The following is a 27,545-nucleotide window of genomic DNA, read 5'->3' on the forward strand; positions in this document are numbered from 1 at the left end:
AGATATTACATTCAATTCCTTCGTCCAAATCATTAATGGATATTGTAAATAGCTGGGGTCCCAGCACTGAACCTTGCAGTATCCCACTAGTCACTGCCTGCCATTCTGAAAAGGACTCGTTTATTCCTACTCTTTGCTTCCTGTCTGCTAACCAGTTCTCTATCCACGTCAATACATTACCCCCAATACCATGTGCTTTACCATATTTTGCAATACAATTGTATATTTTCTATTAAAAAATATATTAAAAATTTCACTTTCGTTGCTTTGAAAAATGAATACTTTTTCGATATAATGTTATTGATTTTTTGTAGCAAAAAAGGTATTCTACATGCATCTGCTGGTCTTCTTCATAGCATTTTTTTGTTATTAATGATAATTATTAACTTGCTGTGTAGGAATGCATCATAATTCTCACACAATTTAATCTACAGTAAAAGAAAGCTTCAAACTCATTCTCTTACATAGAGATAAAAATCTACTTTTGTTAAAACACAAAAAATAATTTTCTTTTCATGCACATGAGAAATGTTCATAAACTGAAGGCTGCAAAATGATTAAATACGCAAAGGCTTAAGAGCAAATGTAAGTACAGTCCACACAATCTGTCAAATGCAACGTAGCAGACAAGGTCAAATTGCTGACTTTAACTGAATGTTACTTGGAATGAATCTACAGAAATACGGTTTCTTATCCAAATAAGGGGAAATCAAAAGGGATATTTAAAGTTTGGGAATTAAAAGTTGAAACTAACAGAAAAGTAGAAATTCATTAATCATTTTTGGCTAGTTACTTTAAAAAGCCCTTACCCCATATCTTGCAACAATTACATCCTCCAGTCGACATTGATCTCTCTCTGCCTGTTCTTTCATATGCTTATAGGATTGTCTCAGCCAGCTCAGTCCACCATCCTCTATCATAGCAGCTTATTGGTGCAAAAAAAAATTGGAATACGTTTAAGCTGCAAAGTTCAATGATTTACAAAATACATTTATATTTAAATGTCAATTAAAATTAAGGTTATTAAAATTTGCAATGTTTAAAATAAAGATTGTCACTGTGTAATAATACAAAATATTGAACATGCCACACTTGCCCACATCAATGAGTCATCTTACTTAATTTACTAAATTAAAATCATCATCATAGGCAGTCCCTCGGAATCGAGGAAGACTTGCTTCCACTTTAAAAATGAGTACTTAGACGACTGAGCAGTCCAATATGAGAATTACAGTCTCCGTCACAGGTGGGACAGTCGTTGAGGGAAAGGGTGGGTGGGACTGGTTTGCCGTACGCTCTTTCCGCTGCCTGCGCTTTGTTTCTGCATGCTCTCGGTGATGAGACTAGAGATGCTTGGCGCCCTCCCGGATGCACTTCCTCCACTTAGGGGGGGTCTATGGCCAAGGACTCCCAGGTGTCAGTGGGGATGTTGCACTTTATCAGGGAGGCTTTGAGGATGCCCTTGTAACGTTTCCGCTGCCACCTTGGGCTCGTTTGCCGTGAAGGAGTTCCAACTAGAACGCTTGCTTTGGGAGTCTCGTGTCTGGCATGTGAACTATGTGGCCTGCCCAGCGGAGCTGATCAAGTGTGGTCAGTGCTTCAATGCTGGGGATGTTGGCCTGGTCAAGGACGCTAATGTTGGTGCTTCTGTCCTCCCAGGGGATTTGCAGGATCTTGCGGAGACATTGTTGGTGGTATTTCTCCAGTTAGGTTTTTAAAAACAGAAAACTGCATGAGCAAGCTTTGGCCAGGCTCAGAAGAATGCGGGTTAATTATGAGTTATTTGACCTTACAAAGGCCTTTGATACTGTCAACCACGAGGGTCTATGGAGCGTCCTCCAAAAGTTTGTCACCATCCTCCGCATGCTCCACGACAACATGCAAGCCATGATCCTTACCAATGGATCCATTACAGACCCAATCCATGTCCGGACTGGGGTCAAACAGGGCTGCGTCATCGCACCTACCCTCTTCTCAATCTTCCTCGCTGCCATGCTCCACCTCATGCTCAACAAGCTCCCCGCTGGAGTGGAATTAAACTGATAACCTGTTCAACCTCCATCGTCTCCAGGCCAGATCCAAGACCGTCCCAACCTCTGTCGTCGAGCTACAGTATGCGGACGACGCTTGCGTCTGCGCACATTCAGAGGCTGAACTCCAAGTCTTCACTGAGGCTTATGAAAGCATGGGTCTTACACTAAACATCCGTAAGATAAAGGTCCTCCACCAGCCTGTCCCTGCCGCACAGCACTGCCCCCACAGTCATCAAGATCCACGGCGCGACCCTGGACAATGTGGACAATTTCCCATACCTCGGCAGCCTCTTATCAACAAGGGCAGACATTGACGACGAGAGTCAACACCGCCTCCAGTGCGCCAGTGCAGCCTTCGGCTGCCTGAGGATAAGTGTTTGAAGATCAGGCCCTCAAATCTGCCTGATCTTCAGACACTCTTTTCCTCATGATCTACAGGTCTACAGGGCTACAGGGCTGTAGTGATACCCGCCCTCCTGTATGGCTCAGGGACATGGACCGTATACATTAGACACCTCAAATCGCTGGAGAAATACCACCAACGATGTCTCTGCAAGAACCTGCAAATCCCCTGGGAGGACAGACACACCAACATTAGCGTCCTTGACCAGGCCAACATCCCCAGCATTGAAGCACTGACTATCAAAGCCATTTCTGGTCCCGATTGATGATGTCTCTGCCTCTATTTATTTTGCATGACCTGCTGTTCATTGCCAGAAAGGACTGGAGACTTCACAACAAAATGTGAGTGTGGTGATTATCAATTGCCAAGACAGACTAATGATTTGTTTATTTAAATATGTCGAAACACCACTGAAGTTTAGTCCAGTAAAAGTTTAACTACCTATCGCATCAGTGCCTTTTTAAAAATTGCATGAATACACCGAATTAGAAACACACCATTCAAAAGTAACCCTTTTCCAAAATACTCTAAAAATGGTAAAAAAAATTTCAGACATAGTTTAAACAATGCAAGCCCAAATGTTTTCCATAGCTTAGTGGACAGCTATAATAACTTTATACCTAGGAGTATACCACCCTCTAAAGATCTGTAAAAGGGATTTCAATAAAATAGCTGGAGAGCTGGCAAGTGAGGAGCATGGCGATTATTTCCAGTCGTAGTGCTGGTTCTTAACGGAGACAATCTTATTAGGTATGCAAGAATGTTCCAGTCAACTACTTAACTCATACCACGAAATATCTGTCTTTCAGATTCTGACACACGCATGCTTTTGGCTCCACTATATCTTCCATTTTTTGAATACATTTTTAATTTTGAAAAATACATTGAAACATGCCTCACACTTTCAGCTGTGCAGCCTTCAGTATTTTAGCATTAGGAAGAACAGTTAACATGTTCATTTGCTTTTTTAAATTCAGGAATAGAAACGAAACAGTGATCCCAATTATAGTACAGCAAGACAATGCCAAATTAATGCCCAGTTTACCAAATTCCGAGATTTACTAAATGCTCCCCCTGAAGTATACTGGAATCTTCAATGGTTCTTTTGTCCAAATAGTGCCTAAAATTCCAAATGATCTCTTGCTTGCACAGGTCATGTACACACTCCACCTCATTCTATACCGGTCCTCCTTTAATTCCATCAGCTTCGCCTCTCACACATATGTCCAAATACAATTGTTTTATAATAGAAGTTTATCATGATTATTTGTTGTGGTTATATGCTGATAATCACAGCATCACTTATCACAGATGATTTCCTAAGAATTAGGAACAGGAGGCGGCCATGCGGCCCCTCGAGCCTGCTCCGCCATTTAATACGATCATGGCTGATCTGATCATGGACTCAGCTCCACTTCCCCACCAGCTCCCCATAATCCCTCATTCCCTTATCATTTAAGAAACTGTCTATTTCTGTCTTAAATTTATTCAATGTCCCAGCTTCCTCAGTTCTCCGAGGCAGCGAATTCCACAGATTTACAACCCTCAGAGAAGAAATTTCTCCTCATCTCACTTTTAAAATGGGCAGCCCCGTATTCTAAAATCATGCCCTCTAGTCTCTAGTTCTAGTCTCCCCCATCAGTGGAAACATCCTCTCTGCATCCATCTGGTCAAGCCCCCTCATAATCTTATACATTTCAATTTCTTCTGAATTCCAACGAGTGGAGGCCCAACCTACTCAACCTTTCCTCATAAGTCAACTCCTTCATCTCCGGAATCAACTTAGTGAACCTTCTCCGAACTGCTTCCAAAGCAAGTATACCCTTTAGTAAATATGGAAATCAAAACTGCATGCAGTATTCCAGGTGTGGCCTCACCAATATCCTGTATAGCTGTAGCAAGACTTCCCTGCTTTTATACTCCATCCCTTTTGCAATAAAGGCCAAGGTTCCATTGGCCTTCCTGATCACTTGCTGTACCTGCATACTATCCTTTTGTGTTTCATGCACACGTACCCCCAGGTCCCGCTGTACTGCGACACTTTGCAATCTTTCTCCATTTAAATAATAACTTGCTCTTTGATTTTTTTCTGCCAAAGTGCACGACCTCACACTTTCCAACATTTTACTCCATCTGCCAAATTTTTGCCCACTCACTTAGCCTATGTCCTTTTGCAGATTTTCTGTGTCCTCCTCACACATTGCTTTTTCTCCCATCTTTGTATCGTCAGCAAACTTGGCTACGTTACACTCAGTCCTTTCTTCCAAGTCGTTAATATAGATTGTAAATAGTTGGGGTCCCGGCACTGATCCCTGCGGCACCTCCCTAGTTACTGGTTGCCAACCAGAGAATGCACCATTTATCCCGACTCTCTTTGCTGCATAAACCCCTTCCCAAGCTGTTGAAAATAGAAGCATAAAGAAATGTGCCCAAAAGATCATACTGGTTCTAAATTAGGCAGGATAATAATTCTAGATTAATGGTGAAACAGCAAACAGATCATTACTCTTCCATTATGATTATAGGGAATTTCAACTGCAAATTTTGTCTTGCTGTGAAATGATTTCAGCTTTGTAATGATGCAAAATATGCAGGAAATCAGCGCAAGTTCAAAATCTAGGTTGTGAGACCACCTCGTGGAGATAGTCTGATACTACCTCCGCTTAACACTGGCTGTAGTAAAATTGTAACTAATGCAAGTCAATTTATTTATTTTCTTAAACTGGACGACTTGTGTTTCTAATGTTAGAAATTTCACTGGCATTTGCACACTGGTTACTAGTGAGCCCTGTGCATGTGTTCATGCGAATGTGTACCAAGATCTCCTTTCTCCCAACTACTAAGTGATGCACAGCCAAAAGTGCTCAGTGCTGTTGCCCTGGTTTGTTTTAAAAGCAACTACCACTCACAAATGGTACTTTCTGTTTTACAGCTCCCTACGATTACAATTTTAAACTATTTTCTCAAGTTTAAAATTATAAGTATATACTGGTACTTATTTTTAGCCCAATTCAAGTTTTAATTAAATTCCTATATCTGCTCTTCCCCATCCCATTCACCTGCTGATATTTTAATGTTCTTAGTCAATTTATTGCTTTTCAATGCTGATATATTACATTAAGTAGGGAGGCAGAAATCTCTACTTCTGTAATACAAGGGATTCATAAAAGCTGTTAATTTTGATGTTCAAATACAATGGGCTAGGAACTCGGTTTGCGGAAACTGTATTTTTACGCTAAAATTACCGTTTTCGCTTCGCTACTGTTAGTAGGTCCGATTTTCATTTTTAATTTGCACAGTGGTAAAAATCGGCATTGCACGAGGATTTGCGGCGCAAACAGCTCATTTCGGCAACTTTAATCCAGGGCGATAGCACTGCAAGAGAGGCCTTGGGAGGGGGAAAAACAAACTAAAAAAAAAAGCAAAAAACATTCACAAAGCTCTTACCCTCCTAAATCGCTGAAAAATAATTAACAAAAACTTTAACTTACCTTTTTTGCAAGTCTTCATACTTACCGCTGCTGGCAGGGCCGCAATGCAGGTTTTTCCCTGTCGATATTCTGGGCGCAGTACACAGTTGCGGAGAGCCAAATTTTGGGCAAAAACACTATTTCGGGTGTTGCACGTTGGCGCTCCTCTCCCCAGCAATACATGGAAAGCACTGCCGCAAAAAGGTACCCAAGTTCCCACTGACCGGGTTTTCGCCGCAGAGGGTGAAATAACGGCAAAAACCCGGTCGCAAAGTCGACGAATTTCCTATCAGCTCAATCATACTTCTTTAAAATTTTCAATACCATGTGTGAATAATGCTCACTTCCATACCTTGCCTTATATTCCTACACAACCCATTATCAACATTGTGGTACTGGCACTCGCCTACAGAATTGAGGATCCTTCATTTTTATGACCAATAAACATATAGATTTTGAGTGACAGTTTAAAAAAAAAGATTGGGAGATTTTTGATTTTAATGGGTCATTTCTGACATGCTTAGGAGCTTTAGGTAAAAAAAGGTTCTGTAACAGGCAAAAATAGGCTGGGGCTGGCTGACTGGCAACATTAGCTTGAACTCCATTATGTTAGCAGGACTATTTCCTTAATGGATGATTATGGAACAGAATATGTCGGTGTTAAGCCCTGGTTACAGGATCACATGATATAGAAGATGACTCTTTGGCCCGTCCTAGGTTTTGCATCCTGAAACAAATCTACAGTCTGTATCTAATTTTTAAAAATGATTTTTGCTTCTATGACCCTATCTGGAAGTAATTCTATATGTTGATTATTCCTTGCGTGAAGAACTCTAAACCTATCTGTTCATCGCTTTAAACCTGTGCTTTCTTCTGCTACGAATGAAGGAACAGTGATCTATTTCCAAGTCAGGATGGTGTATAACTTGGAGGGAAACTTGCAGGTGGTGGTGTTCCCATGCGCCTACTACTCTTGTCCTTCTAGGGAGTAGAGATCACAGGTTTGGGAGGTGCTGTCAAAGAAGCCATGGCGGATTGCGGCAGTGCATCTTTTAGATGGTGCACACTGCAATTTCCTCCAACTGAATGTTTGGAAGACCGAAGCCATTGTGTTCGGTCCCTGGCACAATCTCTGTTCCCTTGTCACCGACTCCATCCCTCTCCAGGGCAACTGTCTAAGGCTGAACCAGACTATTTTCAGCCTTGGTGTCATATTTGACTCAGATGAGCTTCCGACCTATATCCCCGCCATCCCTAAGACCACCAATACTATCTCCATAATAGTGCTCGACTTCAGCTCTACTTCAGGTCATCTGCTGCTGAAACCCTCATCCATGCCTTTGGTACTTCTAGACTTGACTCTTGGCCGGCCTCCCATGTTCTACCCTCCGTAAACTTGAGTTCATCCAAAACTCTGCTGCCCACATCCTAACTTGCGGCAAAGTCCTGTTCCCCATCACCCCTGTGCTTGCTGAACTACAATGACGCCCAATTAAGCAAAGTCCCGATTTTATTATCCTCATCCTTGTTTACAAACCCTCCATGCTCCTCATGCCTCATACGGTCTGTATGTCAGCCATTCTTAAAGCATATAATGAAGCAACACAAAGTGACTTGGTCACTTTAAGAATACAGATTTAGAGACTGCGGAACAATGCAGTAGCACTTTGGGCTCAATTTTCCCCAATGCCGTTTTTTGGCATATTGCCAGAGTTACGCCCATTTTTCTTGGCCGCAACTACTTCAAAAAAAAAGTAGCAAGTTTCTCCATTCCAGTTTTTGAAATTGGCGCCGCACAGACTGTCCTGTAGCCTCGGGGGGGGGGGGGGGGGGGCGGGGGGCGGGGGGCGACTAATGTCTGCTGCCTCTTCTACGCTTACCCAGTACAGCTCCCGGTCTACACCGCCATTTTTAAAGAGCCAGTTGTGTGAGAACTTTAATTTTCATTGGAAAAATCGGAGCTGCAATGCAAGGACCAAGAATTTCTTACAGGACGAAGTGGAGGCACTAGTTACTGTGATTGAAGGCAGATAGCACGCACTGGACACCAGCAGTGGTCACATAAAAGTTCCACCAAAAGAAATGAAGTAATGCTTGAACCAACATGCGCAACATTACTGTGCAATGGTGACCACCCCGAGGTCAGGAGGCCAGTGCAAAAAGAAGTGGCAGGACTTTGGTCAAGTAGTTAGTATAAGTAATATTTTCATTTATTCAATGGAATTGCAATTGTAAATGTGACCAGCTGTATATGTCCCACCCAGCAGAAAGACACCCTCTCTAAAAAGTTAGGTTTTCATCTTTGCAGAGGCACACAACAAACGAGAAATAACTCGAACAGGAGGCGGCCCGGCAAATCTGCAGCCACTGACACCCTTGGAAGAGAGGGTCACTGCTTTGATGGGTCCTGCCTGGAGACAAGCAACTACCACTGCACAAGCTAGGTCCACACTTGAGGGAGAGGGTAAGTCCTGCAAATTCCACAGTCTGGCTTTGCTAAATGTTAACTACTGTGCGGGCTAGCTATGCTTCGGTTCATGGGGATGTCTCCGTCAGCTACGCTTCGGTTGATGCAATGTGCATCATTTATCGTGGTCCTTCAAATCAGCCTGCTGCCTGCACTGTGTGAGCCTACTCAGGCCACCCTGTCCCCTCCTCCGCTGTTAACAATTTGCCTGTTCTGTTATATTTTGCAGAACTTGAGGCCAACCCCGACGATGCAGAGAAGATTCAGACATGGACGAGCCTGAAGAGGAGAACATCTTCCAATTCCAGACCAAGAGCATGGGGGTGAGGAGGAGAAGGAGGGAATGGATGAAGGCCCCACTGTTGTACTCACTCTGGAGGAGGTGCAGGTGCCGCTCATTGAGGTGCAGCCCCTTCCCTGAGTGGTATGAGTGTTGGTGGAACAGTCCATCGTTTCCCACCGTCCAAGGCTGGGGATTCCATTGGGGTGCAGCAAGGCACACCCAGGGCCTCCGTGTCCGATGCTGCGGATCCCAATGGGATGCAGTGAGCCACACCGAGGGTGAGGAGGGGAAGGAGAGCTCGACAGCGCTGAGGTGCAGGATCTAACAGATGTGGTTCTGATGATGGCAATGAGTACGGAGAGCATTGACCTTACGTGATCACTCCTGGACACCATCAGTGATGAGGGATCGGGATTGTCGGGAGAAGTAACAACACTCTCCCGAGAAATGGGAACACTGTCGGGAACATGAGGGAGGGAATGTCTCAGTCAGCCGAAACAATGTTGGTGCACATGAGTGAGTGAATGTCGCAAGTAGCTGATGCGTTGTCAGTGAACATGAGGGAGGGAATGTTTCAGGTAGTTGACACACTGTTGCTCAACATGAGGGAGGGCATGTCACACGTAGCTGCGACACTGTCGATGAACATGAGGGAGGGAATGTTTCAGGTAGTTGACACACTGTTGCTCAACATGAAGGAGGGCATGTCACACGTAGCTGCGACACTGTCGGTGAACATGAGGGAGGGAATGTTGCAGATAGTTGACACATTGTCAGGGCACGAGGAAGGGAATGTCGGAATTAGCTGCTGCAATAAGGGAACACGCCGAGACCCAGCGCCCATTGACAGAATCAACTGCCACTCCCACTCCAATCCCCAGACCAGTCTCTGAAGAGGCCCAAGCCGGGCCTTCCACATTATTGCCTGCCTACCTGCCCCCCCCCGCCCCCCCCATCAAGAAGTGCGCATTACCCGAGATGTTCGAAAGAATAAGCTTGGTACCAACCCGAGAAACGCTGCGCCATCGCCTGCGGGCAGGGGTGGAGTCAACTAGACCAAGCGCAGCGGGCGGTCTTAGAATAAGGTGGAGGAAAGAAAGGTGTAGCCTTTCTTTGCTGCTGTTATTATTATTATTGTTGTTACTGTTGTATCTGTTCTCAAATTAAAAGTTATGTAAATTTACAAGTTTTTAAGTGATCTTAAGAGTTTGTAAGTGATCTTAACTGAAAACTTTAAAGTTTGATTCAAGAATTTTTTTTTTTTAAAGTACAAAGAACTGTTTGTTAAACTTTTGAATAAAATATATTTTACATTATAACTGAATCATTTACATTATTTGTTCCATTGTTAAGACCTTTTTGAACTAAAAAAGAATTATTTCCATTATTTGTTCCATTATTAATACAACGTTTTGAAGTAAAGAAGAATCATTTCCATCATTTGTTCCATTAACACAACACAACATTACGGAACAGGTCCAAACAGTAAACATGGTCCATGTAGAATAGTTGCCGCTGAGCGCTCAGGCAGCGAAGCGTTCACGGATGAGCTGCTGTTACAAGGCTCGAGCAATCTTTAAAGGGGCACGACGGCCCGCCCTCCTCCGCCGTCGTGCTCTGGGTTCAAGTAGTTCCATATCTTCCTCATCATCATCTGCATCATATTCATCACCATCAGCCACTCTCACCTCAGGTGAGTCTGCTACTACCAGCTGCTGCTGCCTCATGAGGGTTAAGTTATGCAGCATGCAGCACACAACAGTGAACTGACCAACAATCTCAGGGGAGTACAGCAAGTAGCCTCTGGAAAGGTCCAGGCATCGGAAACGCTGTTTAAAGATTCCAATGGTTCTCTCTATTACGCTGTGCGTCGCAATGTGCAACATGTTGTATTCCTGGTCAGCTCCCGTCTGGATTACGCGTAGGGGTGCCATGAGCCAGGTGGCAAGGCCATACCCTTTGTCTCCCAGTAGCCAGCTCTGCCCTTCTCACTGCTGCTGAAACATGGAGGATATAACGCTCTCGCGTAGCATGAACGCATCATGGGTGCTCCCAGGGTATCTTGCATCAACTGACATGGTGCAATGCATGTCGTCAGGCAGGATAAGGTTCTTTGTTCTCTCTCCCCAAGGTCGACACTCTTGTATGGGCAACACCCAGGTCTGAGCAGGCGCAATGATCGGGGAAACACCCCCCAGGCTTCATTTGATGTGTAGTGTAGGCTTCTCATGCCTTACGTTGGCCTTCCCACAGCCCCCCACCAGCCCCCGGGCTTCATTTGATGCGTGGTGTAGGCTTCTCGTGCCTTTCGTTCGCCTTCTACAGCCACCCACTCCCCCGGGCTTCTTTTCAAGCCGAGCCTCGAGCCCATGTCCGGGTGAGGGACTGATTCTGCCGGCCAATGCTCCGACCCTCGAGCTCAGTTTGGAGACATTTGGTAGTGACGTGTCAGTTTTTAAAAAATGAAAACTTAAAGAATTCCATTAAACTTTCATTTCCTGCGTTTTAAGTTTTAAAAATTTAAGCTTTAAAAATTTAAGCTTGATTATGAATATTTGTGTGTCCTTGACTCCCTCCAAAACTTCACATAAAAGCAATGGCGTCTTTCTGCGCCAATTTTTTAATGTGCGCTGGTTTCTCTCAAGTGCCCAGAAGGTTTTTCGTGAATGGTCACATACGCCATCCTAGGAGAGATTTAAATTGGCCAAACTTCCATAATTGTAAAAAGCTGGCGCAGGCATCAGGTTACACCCCCATGACGCAAAAAAAAACCTAACCTAAAAAATCGTATCGAATTGGGTTACGCTGATGCACAAAGATTGGGTAAACTTGGATTTTTAAAATTTAGGGCAAAAAAAGCGGCAGGCACCAAAAAAACGGTGCAAATCACTGGGGAGAATTGAGCCCAAAAAATTATTCTCATCCTAACCCCAACTACCACCACCATCAAAAACCTGATTGTAAAGTGGTAACATTAGAGACCTGGGAGCAAGTCTTAAATCAATAATCTAATATGGAGAAGGTATAATTTAGGTGCGTAAAAGGAAGAAAAACTATGGGTGGAAAGAATACTGGCCAGGATTTCTCCCGTTTCCCAGCCGCACGGTGCGGGGGGACCCGGTAGACGGCGGGAAACCCAGACATAATGGGCGGGTTTCCCGCCCGGAAGTCAGCCTGATTGACAGGCTGGTTTCCATTCTGGCTGGGAACACAGGCTGGACACCTCAGCAACAGTCAAGTGCTGGGTTCAGGTGAGTCTGGGGAGGGGGGGGGGTTATGATTCCCCAGGAGGGGTCTGATCCCCGACCAGGGACTGCGTCGCGATTCCAGAACCCGGGGCTGAGTCGAGATATCCAGGTGGGGTCTGATCCTTGTTCCCGGCGGAAGTTGCAATTCCTGGGGGGGAGGGGGGGACAGAACCGATCCCCGAACCAGGGGGGTGTGGTCTGCTGGTGCGGGAGTTTTGAGTGCTGGGAGGAAGCACTCCTGCTTGTCCCAGCTGACAGGAGTGCTCCCCAAGATTGTGGCCCCTTGTTACAGCTGCAAGGCAGGTTAAAGTAGAGGTTTCAGGCCACCCGCCTTGCCTGAAAAAAAAGTAAAAGTGGGCGGGGTGGAGGCAGGTTGGGGTCAGGTTTTAGATTCTTCCAACTTTCACTTCCCCAACAGCCACATCACCCACCCACCACCCCCCAATCTCCAAACCACCCGTTTTTTTCCTGTGAAAATTCGACTCCCTTTATGTTTCTTCTTTCATCTTATAAGGGCCGGATTTTGGGCAGTTTTGTGACCTGGTTTTCACCGTGATCTGACCCTCCGTGGCGAAAACCAGATCACAAAGCCCAGGCGAGACCCTCGGGTACCTGTTTGTGGCGGCGCTTTGAAGTACCGCCGGGGAGCGGTGCACCGACATGCAACGACTCGGATTGTGTTTGTGTCCGAGTTTCGGCATTCTCCCGATCCGTACGCCGCGTCCAGAATAGCGACAGGCCAAGCCTGTCGGTGTAGCCCTGCCAGCAGCGATAAGTATGAAAACCTGAAAAAAGGTAAGTTAAAGTTTCTATTTTTTGCAGCGATTAAATAGTTAAGGGTCTTGTAACTGTTTTTTGGAATGTTTTGGGGAATTTTGTTTTCTTCTTTTCCCCCTCCCAAGGCCTCTCTCGCAGTACTCCGGGTCCTGGACTAAAGTTGCCGAAACATGCAGTTTGCGCCGCAAATGTATGTGCAACGCCTTCCTTACCGATGCGTCGCAGGTGCATATGTAAAGGTCGTAAGTTCAGGCTAGAAACTATAGCACAGCGAAAAAGGTAAATTTCATGTATCACTACCATTTTTGCCGAAAAACCACAAAAGCCAAAAATCTGGCCCTGCGTTTACTTCCTTTTTCTTAGCTGTTGTCTTGTATATAAAATATCTAATTCTTTCAGGAGAAATTATTTTTGACTTGAAAGGCAGAATAATAGACTATATGTTGCCAGAAAATGCAGTCAAATATGTTAAAAATCGACGGTTTGAAGGGAGCATGCCTCCAGAACCTGGTGCCTTCAGCACTCGCACACTTCAAAAAGCCCCTAATTCTGCAGCAACGGTGGCAGGAGTTGAGGGTTGGCAACCGCACCTGTAGTCTCTCTGAGACTGCTAACTTAGTGCCAAATTAGGAGCTGGGATAAACCTATCCAAATTCTTTTCACTAAAGTCTGCAGACAGGAAACAGTCATCACATCTGACTAGGCTGGATCCTGACACAGGCCTCAGAAGTAAAACAACAGCCTGCTAACCCACTGCAACACCCAGTCTTTGCAATTCAGTGTTTCTATTGAATGAACACTAGAGTTATGATTTTACATGTTACATTTCTTAGCAATATATATACAAATACAGGCACAATGTTACAGTGAACAGTTATAAAACATGACAAAAATCAATGCAAGAGTTTTACACATAGTTTTGATCTTAAAATGAAAGCCACATGATTTGTATTTAGAATTAAGCAGTCAAAATATTTATATCATTAAATTTAGTATTATGAATGAGGTGTTTTTTATAGGTAAAAGAAAACAGAATGGGAAAATTCCATTAAAAGTCAAGCCCCGATAATCTGCAGGAATAATTGTGCACCCATGGAAACTCAAAGAAAACCATTTTTTCAAAATTAAAAAGGTTAAAATTAATTAATTCAATATTCTAATTTCGCTGTAACTACAACATTTCTCCGAGATAATAGTTTATATAGAATAAATAGCACAGAAACAGGCTATTCAGCCCAACTTGTCTGCGCTGGTGTTTACACTCCAAAACGAGTCTCCTCCCATTCCATTAGCCTCATCTCAACCTTTCAGCATATCTTCATATTCCCTTTTCTCTCATATACTCGTCTAGTTTCCTTTTGAAAGCATCTAAGCTATTTTCCTCAACCACTTCCTGTCGTAGTGAGTTCCAGCAATGATTCTTTTCTTGTTGGACTTCTTACGCACTGAGCGAGAAAGGACTCATGATTATTCTATGGCTGCTTCTCACCTCGTAGATTTGCCTAACTATTTCTTCCTCCAATTCCCTTTCACTATTTGGTGGTCTATAGTATAATCCTATTAGGGCGATGTATCCCTTCTTATCTTTTAACTCAATCCATATGGATTCTGTATCTATCATACTGCTAGTTACATCCATTTTTCCTACTGCCATTATGTTATTTTTAACTAGTACAGCTACTCCACCTCCCTCTTTCTTTCCCTTTCCTTCCTAAATTGTGTTATATCCTGCAATATTTAGTTGCCAATCCTGTTCTCTATGTACCCATGTTTCAGCCATTCCAACTATATTCGGATCCTCTCCGCAAATTATTGCCTCCAGTTCATCATTTTGTTTTGAGCATCACGTACATTGCTGTACAAACAGTTTCAAATGTTTCTTTTGATCATTTCTTTCTCTCTGTTTTTAGTAGATATTTTACCTTTATGCTCTACGACTTTTTCTGATTTCTGGCCATTCAAGTTAACCTTATTCTTTCCTTTAGTTTGTCCTTTACTCTTTTTTCCTGATTCTTTTATCGTTAGGTTTCTGTAATTTTTAGCAGTTCCCTCCCCCCATGTTATTAGTTTAAAGTCTTATTTATAGCCATAATTATCCTTCCCGTTTGATCCTTGGTGCCAGCGCAGTTCAGGTGCAGCCTGTGCCAATGATACGACTCCTTCCTGTCCCAGCACTGGTGCCAATGTCCCATGAAATGGAACCTCTCATACCCACACCACTGCTTTAGCTACGTGTTGACTTTCTTAATCGGTTTGTCCCTATGCCAAAATGCACGTGGCTTGGGTAATCATTTTATTTATTAGGCAAAATGACCAGTCTAATATTCCATATTCACTTGGTATCAATGACTATTTAATTAATATTTTATAACACTGCCAAATTCATTTTAATTAGGAACAAGTTTCAATTTTGAAATCTTAAAAAGATTTAATATTGAGCAGTGGCAGTTCCCCACTAAAATACTCAATTTTTGAGTTGTCATTAAAAAATTTAAGTTAACAATGAAAGGAGGGAGGGGGAGCGGGGGGAGGGAGGAGGGGGGGGGGAGGGGGGAGGAGGAGGGAGGAGGAGGGGGGGGGAGGAGGAGGGGGGGGAGGAGGAGGGAGTGGGGGGAGGAGGAGGAGGGGGGGGAGGAGGAGGAGGGGGGGGAAAGAGCTTGACAGGGGCGGGGCCTGTTGCATGTCAGTCAAAAAGTGCAGTACAGGCATGGGGGGCGGGGGCAGGGTTTGACAGACTTGTGTCTGTCACAAAAAGTGCAGTACAAATAGTTACATCAAATATTTATCTCTCAAATCAACATAACATTATCACATTGCTTCTTGTGAGAGTTTGCGGTGTGCAAGTTGGCTGCCGCATTTCCCACATTACAACAGTGATTACACTCCAAGAATACTTCATTGGCTCTAAAGTGCTTTGAGACGTCCGGTGGTCGTAAAAGGCGCTATATAAATGCAATCCTTTCTTTCTTTCATTGTTGGAGGCACCAGCTTTTGAATGAGATGTTAAACCAATGCTCTGTTAAACCAAAGGCCCATGGTACAATTCAAAGAAGAGTAGGGAGGATTCTTTTGGCTGACCAACATTTATCCCTCATACAATTCCCACAAAACAAATTAGTCATATTTCTCATTTGCTGCCTGTGGGATCTTGCTGTATGCAAACTAGTTGTTGGATTTGCTTCATAAATGCCGACCTACAAAACTCAAAAATCAATGTACAACTGAAAAACAGCCTTGAATAAAGTTCTGTGAGGACTTTTATACATGCTTCGAGATCACAATCTACAATTCAGTCTTTTACTGCGAAAACTAAAACTCAATTGCTATACATATGTCATACAGAATAAAGTAACTGCAATGGGAGTGCAGTGGGACTTGAACTTCTCATGATGTATGCTACTGCTATATTAAGTATTGTGCTTTAGAAAAAAAAACAAAGTACTCTAAAGTGCAATTTTTGCAATGGTTGATTAAAAAATTTGAGAGAAGCAATTTATTTTCTAAGGGAGAGGGAACATACCCCCGAAAGATCAAAATGTCCTTTGGAAACATTAAAATTTCCCCAAAGCCCACCAGGTACCCGATTGCCGCCTAGAAAACCACTAAGGCTGGGAAGATAATCGCCGGCAAAAACTTCCTGAAAAATATGGGCCTTGCACCCCCAATCTGGGTGGAAAAGTGCAATTTCGCCTCGATTGGGTGGTGCCTAAAGAAAATGGGGGAAAAATAAAAATCACTAAGAAATTCCACAAAGAAGAAACAGGTTTAAAAAAAACAGCAAGCCTTGAATGATTTGTCTCCATCGTTACATGCAATCCTCAAATAGGTAAAAACTTAATTTGATTTTATTATTTATTCTATTTAAATAAAGCACAATTTTGCCTCGGCTCAGTGGTCTCCACTTTCTTGGGTCACTCTGAACTCCTAAGCATCTGCAACTCGCCCATTCCGCTATCCCTTTATGGCAATCCAACTTCATACCCGACCAGCCTTCCCTCACGGTATCCAAGGCATTGCATCAGACCTAGTTTCCCACTGCATTTTCCTGCCACTGCGCTTCCTGTTTCCTTACAGCATGGTGCAACCTTGATTGGAGTTGTAGTTCACTATAAATCTGCCCTCCCTCCTTTAGACTGAGAGTTTGGTTCCCAAGTCAAGGTTTAGTTCATTAAACCCAGAGAGGAATTTCAATGGCAAGGAAGGTTTAGTTGATCACAACCCCCATCATTCCCTACTAAGCAGAATTTCTGAACATGGGGAGAAGGGAAGGGTGTAGGTTCCACAGTGACACTCCTACTGAGAAGAATATTGGGACTCAGATGGAGAGAAGGACAGTTCACTGACCCCTCATCCCCAACTCGGATGAAAATGCTACTATCCACAACCTACCCCGTCAAAACCACTATGGTGGCAGTCTGGTCCTTAAAGCCAAATCACTCTTCTGGTACCTTCTCCGCCTTTATGCACCTCATTTTGTTCTACACCTCTTGCCTCTCCTTTAAAATCTTTGTGATCTACTACATCCTACTCCTCAGCCGCTCCTCGAGTTCTTCACCGAGATATCCTTCCTTCATTCCTCCATTAGTATTTGCACCAAGTGATTCCACATCCTTAGTAATTTCATTCTACATCTTACCTCACCTTGCTCTCTCTTCTGAATTCACTGCCTTTCTGTCTATTCACCCCCCCCCCACAAACCTCTTATTCTATATAAACTTGCCCACCCATATTCACGTCCACTCGCTGAACCTTGCCATTTCCCATGGCCCCTCAACTCACATGATTTTGATTACTGACAAAGCTATCTTTGACCATTTATTTGTATCCCTCACCAGTTGCATCCCCCATTCTCCTTCCAACCACATTTCGTACTATGTCAGCTTCTAGTAAAAACTGCCCCTCAGATTACCTTCATAAGCACTTTCCAACTGCCAACTACCCTCCATTTGCTGCAATATTTCTGCAGTCATTTATCTGCTCAACTGCTTCCTCCCCTCCATCTTTGATTCCATTGGCCCACAAAACCTTTATTCTCTTCCATCCAGTTCAATACCCCTGGTATGGCTCCTATTCAAAAGGTGAAGACTTGAACATATCTGGCACACAACTGATTTAGTCACCCATCACCAGATTTGGCTGGACCCCATCAAGTGTTATCAGGCCTCACTCTGCCAAAAAACACTCAATAATCGAGGATCATCCTGGATGGCAAAGATAACTGCCGGCTTCTTTTCTCCAATACTAACCACTGTCTTAAACTGTCATTCTCTGCCCCCTCCAACCTCACTTCCAACAAGTGTGAGGGGCGCATGGACTTCTTTTTCAATAATATTGAGCTGCCTTTGCTGTGTCTCCTACATCCTCTTGCCTAATAGGTCAAACTTCTCCCATGTTCGCCCTTGCCTTAAAATCAACTCTTCTACACTACCCCCAGTTTTGGCTTCTTGTGTGCTTTGTGCCCCCCATAGCTCATCTTGTCCACGAGACTCGATTTCTGCTACTATTACCCCATTTGCACTGAACTGCTGATTATTCAACTTCCCTTCCTGGCCCCAATGTTAAGTGGCATTGTAAATGAACACCTCTCGTCAGTTATTGCTCCGCTTTCCTTTAAAAATCGACTTTCGACCCGTGTCCTTGCAAACTACTACCCAATTTCCAACCTCCTTTTCCTCTCCAAAATCCATAAACATGTTGTCATCTCCCACATCCATGCCTATCTTTCCCACAATTCCACGTTTGAATCTCTCCCATCAGGTTTCCATCCCTACCGAAGCCTGAAATAGCCCTAACCAAATGCACAAATGGCTGTGAAGCATGTTAGGGCATCTCAAGGGTGTGATGAGGTACTACATAAAATGCAAGTTCATCTTTCCAAACTTTTCAGATTTTTGTAATGTAAGAATAAAAGTGTTTAGTAATGACAAAATTGATTCTGTATATATATATATAAATAAATGTTAAACAATGAGATTATATGAAAAGACAGTTTTGAAAAGAGACAAAATGGAAGCTCACAGACTTCCAGCATGTTCTGTTTGTATCTTGCCTTCTGGTTGGACAGAGCTAAAGGAACAAAGGATTGGAAAGCCATTAGCCTAATCAAGGAATGACACTGGGTCCTCCAGACAGACACATGTGTGAGGAAAGCCAGTAAGGAACTGCCCCGGAACCAAGACCAAAATCCTGGAGCTTTCTGAGAAACAATGGACTTAAGGGATATAAAAACGCAAGTGCAAAGCTTGCTCACTCTCTTCCTTCTTCTTCTCTCCTGAGCACACGACAAACCGTCCTCTCAAGACCAGCCCAAACAGCAGGCCATGTGCTCAGCCAGCCAACCAGAGGAAAGTGAAGTATACCTTTTTATAATCTGTTGTAACTAAGTCGATCCGTAGGTTGGCTGACAACTGCTGATAGATGTGCATGTGTGTGTGTTTAATAAACTATTCCAAATTGTTTTAAAAGAATCAGTCTTGCTGTCAATTTAATGCCAGAGATTTAGAAATCTGACAGTAACAATTGACATACATGTGCTGAGAACAGTAATAAGTATTTCCCTTTAGGAGAGAGTCAGATGACAGAGAAAAGAAATGTGCTACCAATGGTCCTGACACAGTCTGTATTAAAGCTGTGTCTTAAGTTGAGGCTACGGCTGAATTTACACTATAATTTAAACATTGACGCAAAGAAAAACTACTTTGCACTGACATTGAAGTTGTAGTGTAAATTTGGAGTTGAAGTCCTACCTGACTCTGGAGTAAAGCAAAGTGAGAATCACTAGGGAGGGAGGCTACCTCCATGTTGCTCCGAGGTAAGATAGAACTCTGAATTTACACTACAACTTTTTGTTGGTTTTAAGTTAATTTGTTAACAAAGACATCCTTAGTCTAGTTTTGTAATACTATTTTGTACCACATCTATTAAAATGCCTTTCACATGAGCAAGTTCAAGACTCATCACTGACTGAAGCTAACATCCCCAACCAATTTTTAAATGGGGAATTCTACTACATGTCACCTGGCCAGAATTTGATATCAGACAACTTATGTTACCCCATAGTAAACATGCCGTCCTGTCCAGTTATCAAAAGGACAAATTTGTCATCAAAGTCACTGGGAAAGCCACAATTCATTTGCCTACCTTTTCAAGTAAACAAGGATACATGTTGGAAAGAGGCAGCAATGGAATTTATAGAACAGCAAAATGGGCCTCAACATTAAATTGAAATTGGATTTATATTTACCTTTTTGAACTGGTGCTGAGTCACTTTGCTCAGAGGGCAAGCCTGAGCCTCCATCTTTCCAGTACGGATTCAGTTCTCTTTTATGTATCTCAGCCTATAATGGAGGAAATCAATCAAAGAAATTGGAAACATACTTACAATTACAGTACTTATAAATGAAAGTTACTCAGTATGCTTCCTTCCATTGTCCATGGTGTTATATTTGGCGATTCTTCAAAAAGTTGTGCATTCATACCCACTAAAACTAAAGAAATCTAATCTCTCCTACTACAGATATAAAGTGAAGACACCTAAAGCTTGCACATCATTATAATAAAGCCTAATGTGTTGTTCTAAAAATAAGCCAGGTAGGGAATTTAAATAATAGCATACAAGTGTAGAAAGTGACCAATTCAATTTTTGGATGGCAATTTCTTGGTGCAGAAATCCGTGCCTCCCCGGATCCGAACTGAATGTCTACAGACCCGGGCAGGCATCGCAAAAGCCGGGTTTCAACGCACAATGCGCATGCACTGAAAACCGGCTTTTCCGATCTGTCAAGCTGGAGCTTGACAGATCCAATGCATATCGGGTGCGAGGACATTTGCAAGGGCAAGATTGCAGTATTTACCCATATCTTGCCCAGCAAATGTCCTCAAAATTCTTGTGCCGGATAATAGCCTACTTTTACAGGCGTAAGAGTTTAAAAATATACAAAAATATAAGTAAATTAAATTTAAAAAACAGATTTTTTTTTTTTAAACTCTGCCCACTACGTTACATTTATTTTTAACCATAATTTAAAAAAAAAATTTTAAGTCGGAAAATGTTTTTTTCTCTAGATATTTATTAATTTTAATTTTAATCACACGCGGTGTGTTTTTTATTTTATTATATGTGTTTAGTGTGTTTGCCTTTTTTTCTCATTAATAGCAATGAGAACGTGTAGATACGGAGTACTTATCAGTACCGCAGAGAAGCCTGCGACCGCAATTTTAGTTCCATTAAAATGATGCAGATCTAACAAACTTGAAATGTATCCTGGAAGTTACTTGCATAAACAGCAACCTGTGATTTGCAAATTGTAACTTTACTTATCCACCACAACCCAGAAAAAAAGGTGACTGCAAAGCATATCACAAGTTTTAAAGCGTGCAACTTTTAATTTCTACCAAACTATATGTAAAAGGAAACCAGATGAAAGAAGTCCTTGACCATCAACATCATTTCAATCACCAGCACATGACATGAGGCAGTTCTATGAGCAACTTCAAAAGTAAAGGAAATGGTGTTTCAGCTCAGATCAAATCTATTTGGAAAATAAAATTCCAACATGTCTGTATACACATTCTAAAATATCATATTCAAAATATATATTTATTGAGGAAACTAGTTGAAGGTTCAAAGTCCAGGGAGCAGGACTTCACCAAGGATATAAAAGGAAGGAAGGAATGATTAGCTGATGGCTAATTTGGGTTATAAAAGCTTGTAGATTTTAGAGAAATGAAAGATTAAGACTCAAGGTGTTTCACAGTTTTCAAGTCCTGAAAAAACAGTGTATTCGAATTGGAGTCAGTAACATGATTATTAGTTTCTACATTAATCAAGGTGGAGGAAGACGAGGGTGTAGAACAGCATATTTGGAGTGCTGAAAACCCGAGGGAGGCAAGTTCAGAGAAGCACTGGTGAGAGCACTTATCTATGTTTCGAGATCCACTTAAAACAAATGATCAAGTGCTAATGGTTAAAGGTATCAAACTTATAGGGCTAGACTTTCCACATTGAAAAATAGCTCAGTTTTTTGGCACAATTTCCGATTAACGGATGATTTATTAATGCCGAAATAATGCCAAAAGAAACAGCCTAAGTTTCGGCAAAAAATTTTTAAATTTTGGCATAGCGCTAAAATAGCTCCGTTTTTAAGGATGGAGCAAAAAATTTTCGGTTTGAAATTAACTCCCGTTCTGCACATGCGCAAAAAAAATTGCCTGTTTTCCATGTGACAGATGTGCTTGCGCATGCGCAGTACATTTTCTGGTCTGGATCAGCCATTTTTAAAGAGCATTGTAATTTTCAGGAGATTTATTACTACTGCCAAATAGGAGCTGCAAAACGACAAATGGAGCGTGAATTGGAAAGGAAAAGGGCCAGGAGGTTCACCCAATGAGGCCCTGGTAGCTGCTGTGGAAAGTGGGAGACAACTGATTGGCAAGAAGAGTCCTGATAAACTGAAACCTGCAGCAATAGCTCAAGCTTGGGAGCGTGTTGCAGAGCAGGTTTCGGTAGTGGGGTCCATCCAGAAGGATGGCAAGCAGTGTCGGAAGAAGTGGCAGGACCCTGGCCAAGTAGTTTTAGTAAGTAATATTTTTATTTATGCACTACAATTACTTGAATTGTAAATGTGTCTATCTGTGTGTGCCACGGCAGCAGAAGGCCCCTCTCTTAAAAATTTTTATTGCCAGCTCTACAAAAGAAAGTGTCCGACAACCTCTGAGAGCGGACAAAAATTGGTGGAGGTCCGGCAAGACTGCAACCACTAACACCCTTGGAAATGAGGGTTGCAGGTATTATTGGTGGCTCCAAAAGATCGACCACCCACGCAGAAGCTGGGCCCAGGTTGCAGAGAGAGGGTAAGTCCTGCAAAATCCACAGTCTGAGTTAGCTCAATATTAAGTACTGTGTGGGCTACGCTTCGGTTTATGCGATGTACTCTCCATCGGCTATGCTTTGGTTTATGCGATGTACTATCATTCATCGTGGTCCTACAAATGAGCCTGCGCTATGTGAGCCTACTCATGGCTGCCCCCTCCCCTGCTACGAACCATTCATCTGTTGTGTTATATTTTGAAGATGTTTCACAGACATCCAATAATGAAGTAAAAGGCCCTACCACCATGCCACAACCAGAAATCGATGAACCTGCCGACCTCGGCTATACTTAAGAAGTTATAGAGGCCGATCAAGACGAGGAGGAGAATGAGGAGCAGTAAGATGGCAATATTTTTCTTCAGGGCGGGAGGAGGGGAGGAGGAGGATCAAACGGTGACATTGCAATTGGAGGTGCTGCAGGCCACGCATGTAGCAAGCGCTTTCGGCAGCTCTGCACACGAGGGGACATTTCATGGTTGTACAACCTCCGAGGTCGCGGCGGGTCCCAGTGGGTTGCAGCAAAGCACATCCAGGGTGGCAGCAGCAGGCCCGTCTGCACAGGTGAGGAGGAAGGGGAGACCTGAACAGCGCTCTCCTGAAATGCAGGCTACATGGGAGGCATTAGAGCTCATGGCAATGAGTGGGGAGAGCGTTGGGCTTACCAGATCGCTCATGGAGGCCATGGGTGGGATCAAGGGAGAAATAGCAGCACTGTCGGGAGGAATGGAAGCACTATCTGCTGACATTAGGGAGGGCATATCAGAGGGAATAGCAATAATATCTGCAAAGATTAGGGAGGGCATGTTGGAAACAGCTGCTGCAATGCGGGAACACACGCAGGCTGTCATTGCCCAGCGGCAATTGACGGTATCAAGTGATGCCACTCCCACTCTAATCCCCAGACCAACCTCAACAGTCAGTGTCAGTGTGCAGGTTAATGTACAGGCTGAGAAGTCCCAAGCCGGGCCTTCTGCAGCCAGAGGTTTTCAAGGACTTCAATTGCCATCTCAAGGGTGTGTTCCCAACAAGCGGGGCGCCGAACCAGAGATACTAACAAAAACCTTGGGCTCACTGGGGGTAGGGCTAAATCTAAGCCTGCGGTAACGGGCAAGGCTAATGGCAAGGGCAAGAAGTGCGGGCGGCCGGCAGAGGGGGATGGGAAAGAGATGGCTGCAGCTGAAGTTTGTTTGCTGCTATTGTGGTTCTTGTTGTTTTGCTGTTCTTTTGTTCTTCTTTTATTGTTATTTAAGTGATGATAATTGAAAAGTTTAAAGTTTTATAACATTTTTTATTAAAGTGAAGTATAAGTGTACAAATGTTTAATAAACTGCAAATTATTTTTTCAACTAAACCAAAATTATGTACATTATTTTTTCAGTTAAACCAAACTTGGGTTGTGGTTCATTCACAGAATAACAGGTGGAAATAGTCAACGTGGGATACAATGATCAAACGTACCATTCAGCCTTCATACAAAGAGGTGAAGTATCAGATGCTGACGCAAGGCTCTTGCAATGGCATAACGCCCGCGAGGCCTCCTCCCCCGTCGTCCTGCGGGTTGTTGTGGTACCGTGGGCTCCTCATCCTCCTCCTTGTCAGCCTCCTCCTCCTCCCGCCTGAGCTGGTTCTGTAATGTTCTCCAGTGGGAATATCTGTTTCCTTATGATGGCTAAGTTGTGTAGCATGCAGCACACCACAGTGAACTCACCGATCTGCTGAGGGGAGTATTGCAGGTAGCCTCCAGAGTGGTCCAGGCATCAGAAGTGCTGCTTTAGCACTCCAATTGTCTGTTTGACGATGTTGCGTGTGGCTATATGGCTGTCATTATAGCAATGCTCGGCTTCTGTCTGAGGGTTCCGGAGAGGGGTCATGAGCCAGGTGGCGAGCCCGTAACCTTTGTCCCCCAGCATCCAGCTCTGCCCTTCTGGCTGCTGCTCAAACATCTGTGACACATTGCTCTCACGCAAGATGAAAGAAAACATCATGGATGCTTCCTGGATATTTTGCATCTACTGCCATGATACGTTGCATATGGTCGCAGATGATCTGCACATTCAGCAAGTGGAATCCTTTTGTGTTTCGGTAAACCTCTGGATCGTCTAAAGGTGCTCACAGGGCGATGTGCATACAGTCAATGGCAGCCTGTACCTTAGGGAAGCCAGCAATTTGTACAAAGCCTAAAGCCCACTCATTTTGTGCTTCCCTTGATATTGGGAAGTTTATAAAGTCCATCCTGCGTGCGTACAAGTGCAGCACTCACCTGGCGAATGTAGCTGTGTCCCCAAATGATGCCTGAAAGGAGCCGGAGGCATAGAAGGAAAGTGCCGTAGTTACCTTGACCTCGATAGGCAGTGCTGTTGTCCCGCTTCTAGGCTGTATGTCTGCCTTTATGAACTGGCATATCTCTGCGACCACCTCTTTTCGAAAGCCCAGAATTCTAATGCACTACCCCTCAGTCAGGTGCAAGTATGAGCAACTCTCCCTATAAACTCGCTCGGGTTAAGGCCTCCTCCCCATAAGTCTGCGACCTCTTTGATTACATAGATAATACTGCCGAATAAGCCTTCCTCGATGATAAGACAGGACAGTATAAGCATGCTCATATGGCAAAGATAGAACAGCCCCCATTATTTAAATGTCCTTAAAAACGAATTGTAAACTCACAAAAAGCTCAATCTGTAAACACAGCCTTCCCTCCAAAAGCTTTAACTCAGTTCCGTTTTTGAAGATGTTGCCATTGATGTTTTACAACTTTGAATAACTTTTCACACAAAACCCGTATCAACACCCAACCTGCAAAGGGTGCTGATCTATACTGACTTTCTGAGGTCACAGTTATTCTTTTTGGAACAGTCCGGTGTTTGAAAAGAGGAACATTGCTGTGTCGAACTTGCAAAGAACTAAAAATAGTTTCCCATAAAATAAAGTTATTATTTTCTTCGAAGTGGCAATTAAAAAAAAACTAGCTGATTCGAAGTGTGAGCACGTGAGTTAGCTTTAGCGGGCCCACTTTAAACAAACCAGTAATTGGATTTATGTTGAAGAGAACCCAAGATGGCGCTGTTATCGCGGATTTCCATCCAAATCCACCAGGTAAGACAAGCTTTTTAAAAACGGTATTTAGCATTGTCCTTGAAAATATCCTTATTGGCGAAACTCGCAAAAAATGGCATTATCGCTGGGCTTGACCCCAAGTGACGCCACAAAATCGGTACTCGAAAAAAATGGTCCCTTATTTTTATTTTTTGTTCATTTTTATTTTTTAAAGGACGGCTTTATACCACTGCCGAAACTAGCAAAATGGCCCGAAATTTATTTAGGTCCAAAAAATAACTTGTTGCTCAAAAAAATGGAAACATAGAAACAAAGAAAATAGGTGCAGGAGTAGGCCATTTGGCCCTTCGAGCCTACACCACCATTCAATAAGATCGTGGCAAATTTCGGGCCCATATTGTCTTAAAATAATTTAGTGCTAATATAAACCAATACGTACAGAGTGTATAGATACTCAAAGAGAAGGCAATGGAAATCATATTAATCTGATTTGGGAAGAAAGCCCCTCCACTGCCTCAGTATTGTCAGACTGCTTGTCTGACATCCAGTCTTGGATTAGCCACAATTTCCTTCAGCTAAAACATTGACCAGACGAAAGTTATAGAAGCAAATGTCTATTCTTTTTATTATCTAATCTCCCACTACCACTGTGTTCTTGCTCTCCTCTCTCCCTTGCCCAACTCCTTGAGCAACCTTTTTCCACAGTGCCGTGGCCTTACTCGTGGCTGCCTTCCCCCAAGTTGTAGTCTTTGGAACAAGCTATTGGTATTGAAAATTATTATGCCAATGCAAAGCTCACATAGGACGCTCTATATTCCTTTCCTACTTCTTTTCCCCCCTCAAAGGATGGTCACTTCCAATCTTTATCCTTCATCTTGGTTTGCCTGAAAGGTGACTATTTCTTGGAACCCACTGCCTTCCATATGTAATGCAGCCTATCACTTCCTCAATGTGTATGCAACCAGAGACACTTTCTCCAAGTATGTTTGCCAAATCATACTGCAATGTAACAAACCGATAGCTACCTACATTGCATAGCACAATTTTAGGTGTCAAAGCCAAGCAACATTGGCTCCCCAGTTCAAAGGCCTCTTCTTCCCTCCACCCATCAAGCTCATGGAGGTATTTTCCCTTCCCACTTTCTAACAAACCAAACGCAGAGAGGCATTCTTCCAATCCCAATACCCCATTCACCACAGTTCCTGACTCCTCCTTGCTGCTTTGCATGGAGATGCTGCACATACTGAGCATGAATTCTTGGTCTTGTAAAACTAGGTATTAACAACTGCATGCAGCAGAGTTGGATCCTTAAGAAAAGCAGCAGGAAGGAATCGAGAATGGCATTAACTGATCATCAGGGAACTTGGGGATTTTAATGTCTGGGTTTGCACTGCAATCTATTTGAGTAGCTCAACTAAACACCATCCAACATTAGGAAAGGCTTAAAAGAAAGTTTACTGGTGCCAATTGTGGGTTTTACCATCTTATTGGATTAACCAGATTAGTTTCATGGTTATGATAACAGAAAATGCTGGAAATACTCAGCAGGTCAGGCAGCATTTGTGGAGAGAGCAACAGAGGTAACATTTCAGGTCGATGACCCCTCATCAGAACTGACGAAGAGTCATCAACCTGAAATGTTTTTATTTCAAATTTCCAGCAACTACTATATTTTGCTTTTGTACTAAGTTAATGGTTACTTGATTGTATCTCTATGATATATAGAGCAATGTTATTTCCTTGTAATTTTGAAGTGATAAACTCAAAAATTTGACCTTCCAGTGAAAACATCATGCATCAACTAAATGGAGCATTTGTGCTGTTGATACTGGTCATGACAGCGACTGCAAAGTGCAAAATTAAACATCTTCCACCTTATGGCTGATACTACTTCAGGAGGAGTGAATTTGGTGAGACCACACCTGGAGAACTATGTACA

General features: G+C 43.1%; 1 protein-coding gene across 1 annotated transcript in view; it reads right to left on the reverse strand.

The window, feature by feature from the left end:
• The window catches only part of cwf19l2 (CWF19 like cell cycle control factor 2), a 265,425-nt gene that overhangs the window by 157,401 nt on the left and 80,479 nt on the right, over nucleotides 1-27,545 (reverse strand). Inside the window, exons 6-7 of the mRNA XM_070891309.1 lie at nucleotides 19,925-20,018; nucleotides 810-925 (exon numbers count right to left, since the gene is read on the reverse strand). Coding sequence (XP_070747410.1) covers nucleotides 810-925; nucleotides 19,925-20,018 — 210 coding nt within the window. The remainder of the gene's footprint in view (nucleotides 1-809; nucleotides 926-19,924; nucleotides 20,019-27,545) is intronic.

Source organism: Pristiophorus japonicus, chromosome 10 (genome assembly GCF_044704955.1).
Source record: "Pristiophorus japonicus isolate sPriJap1 chromosome 10, sPriJap1.hap1, whole genome shotgun sequence".
NCBI classification, from domain to species: domain Eukaryota; kingdom Metazoa; phylum Chordata; class Chondrichthyes; family Pristiophoridae; genus Pristiophorus; species Pristiophorus japonicus.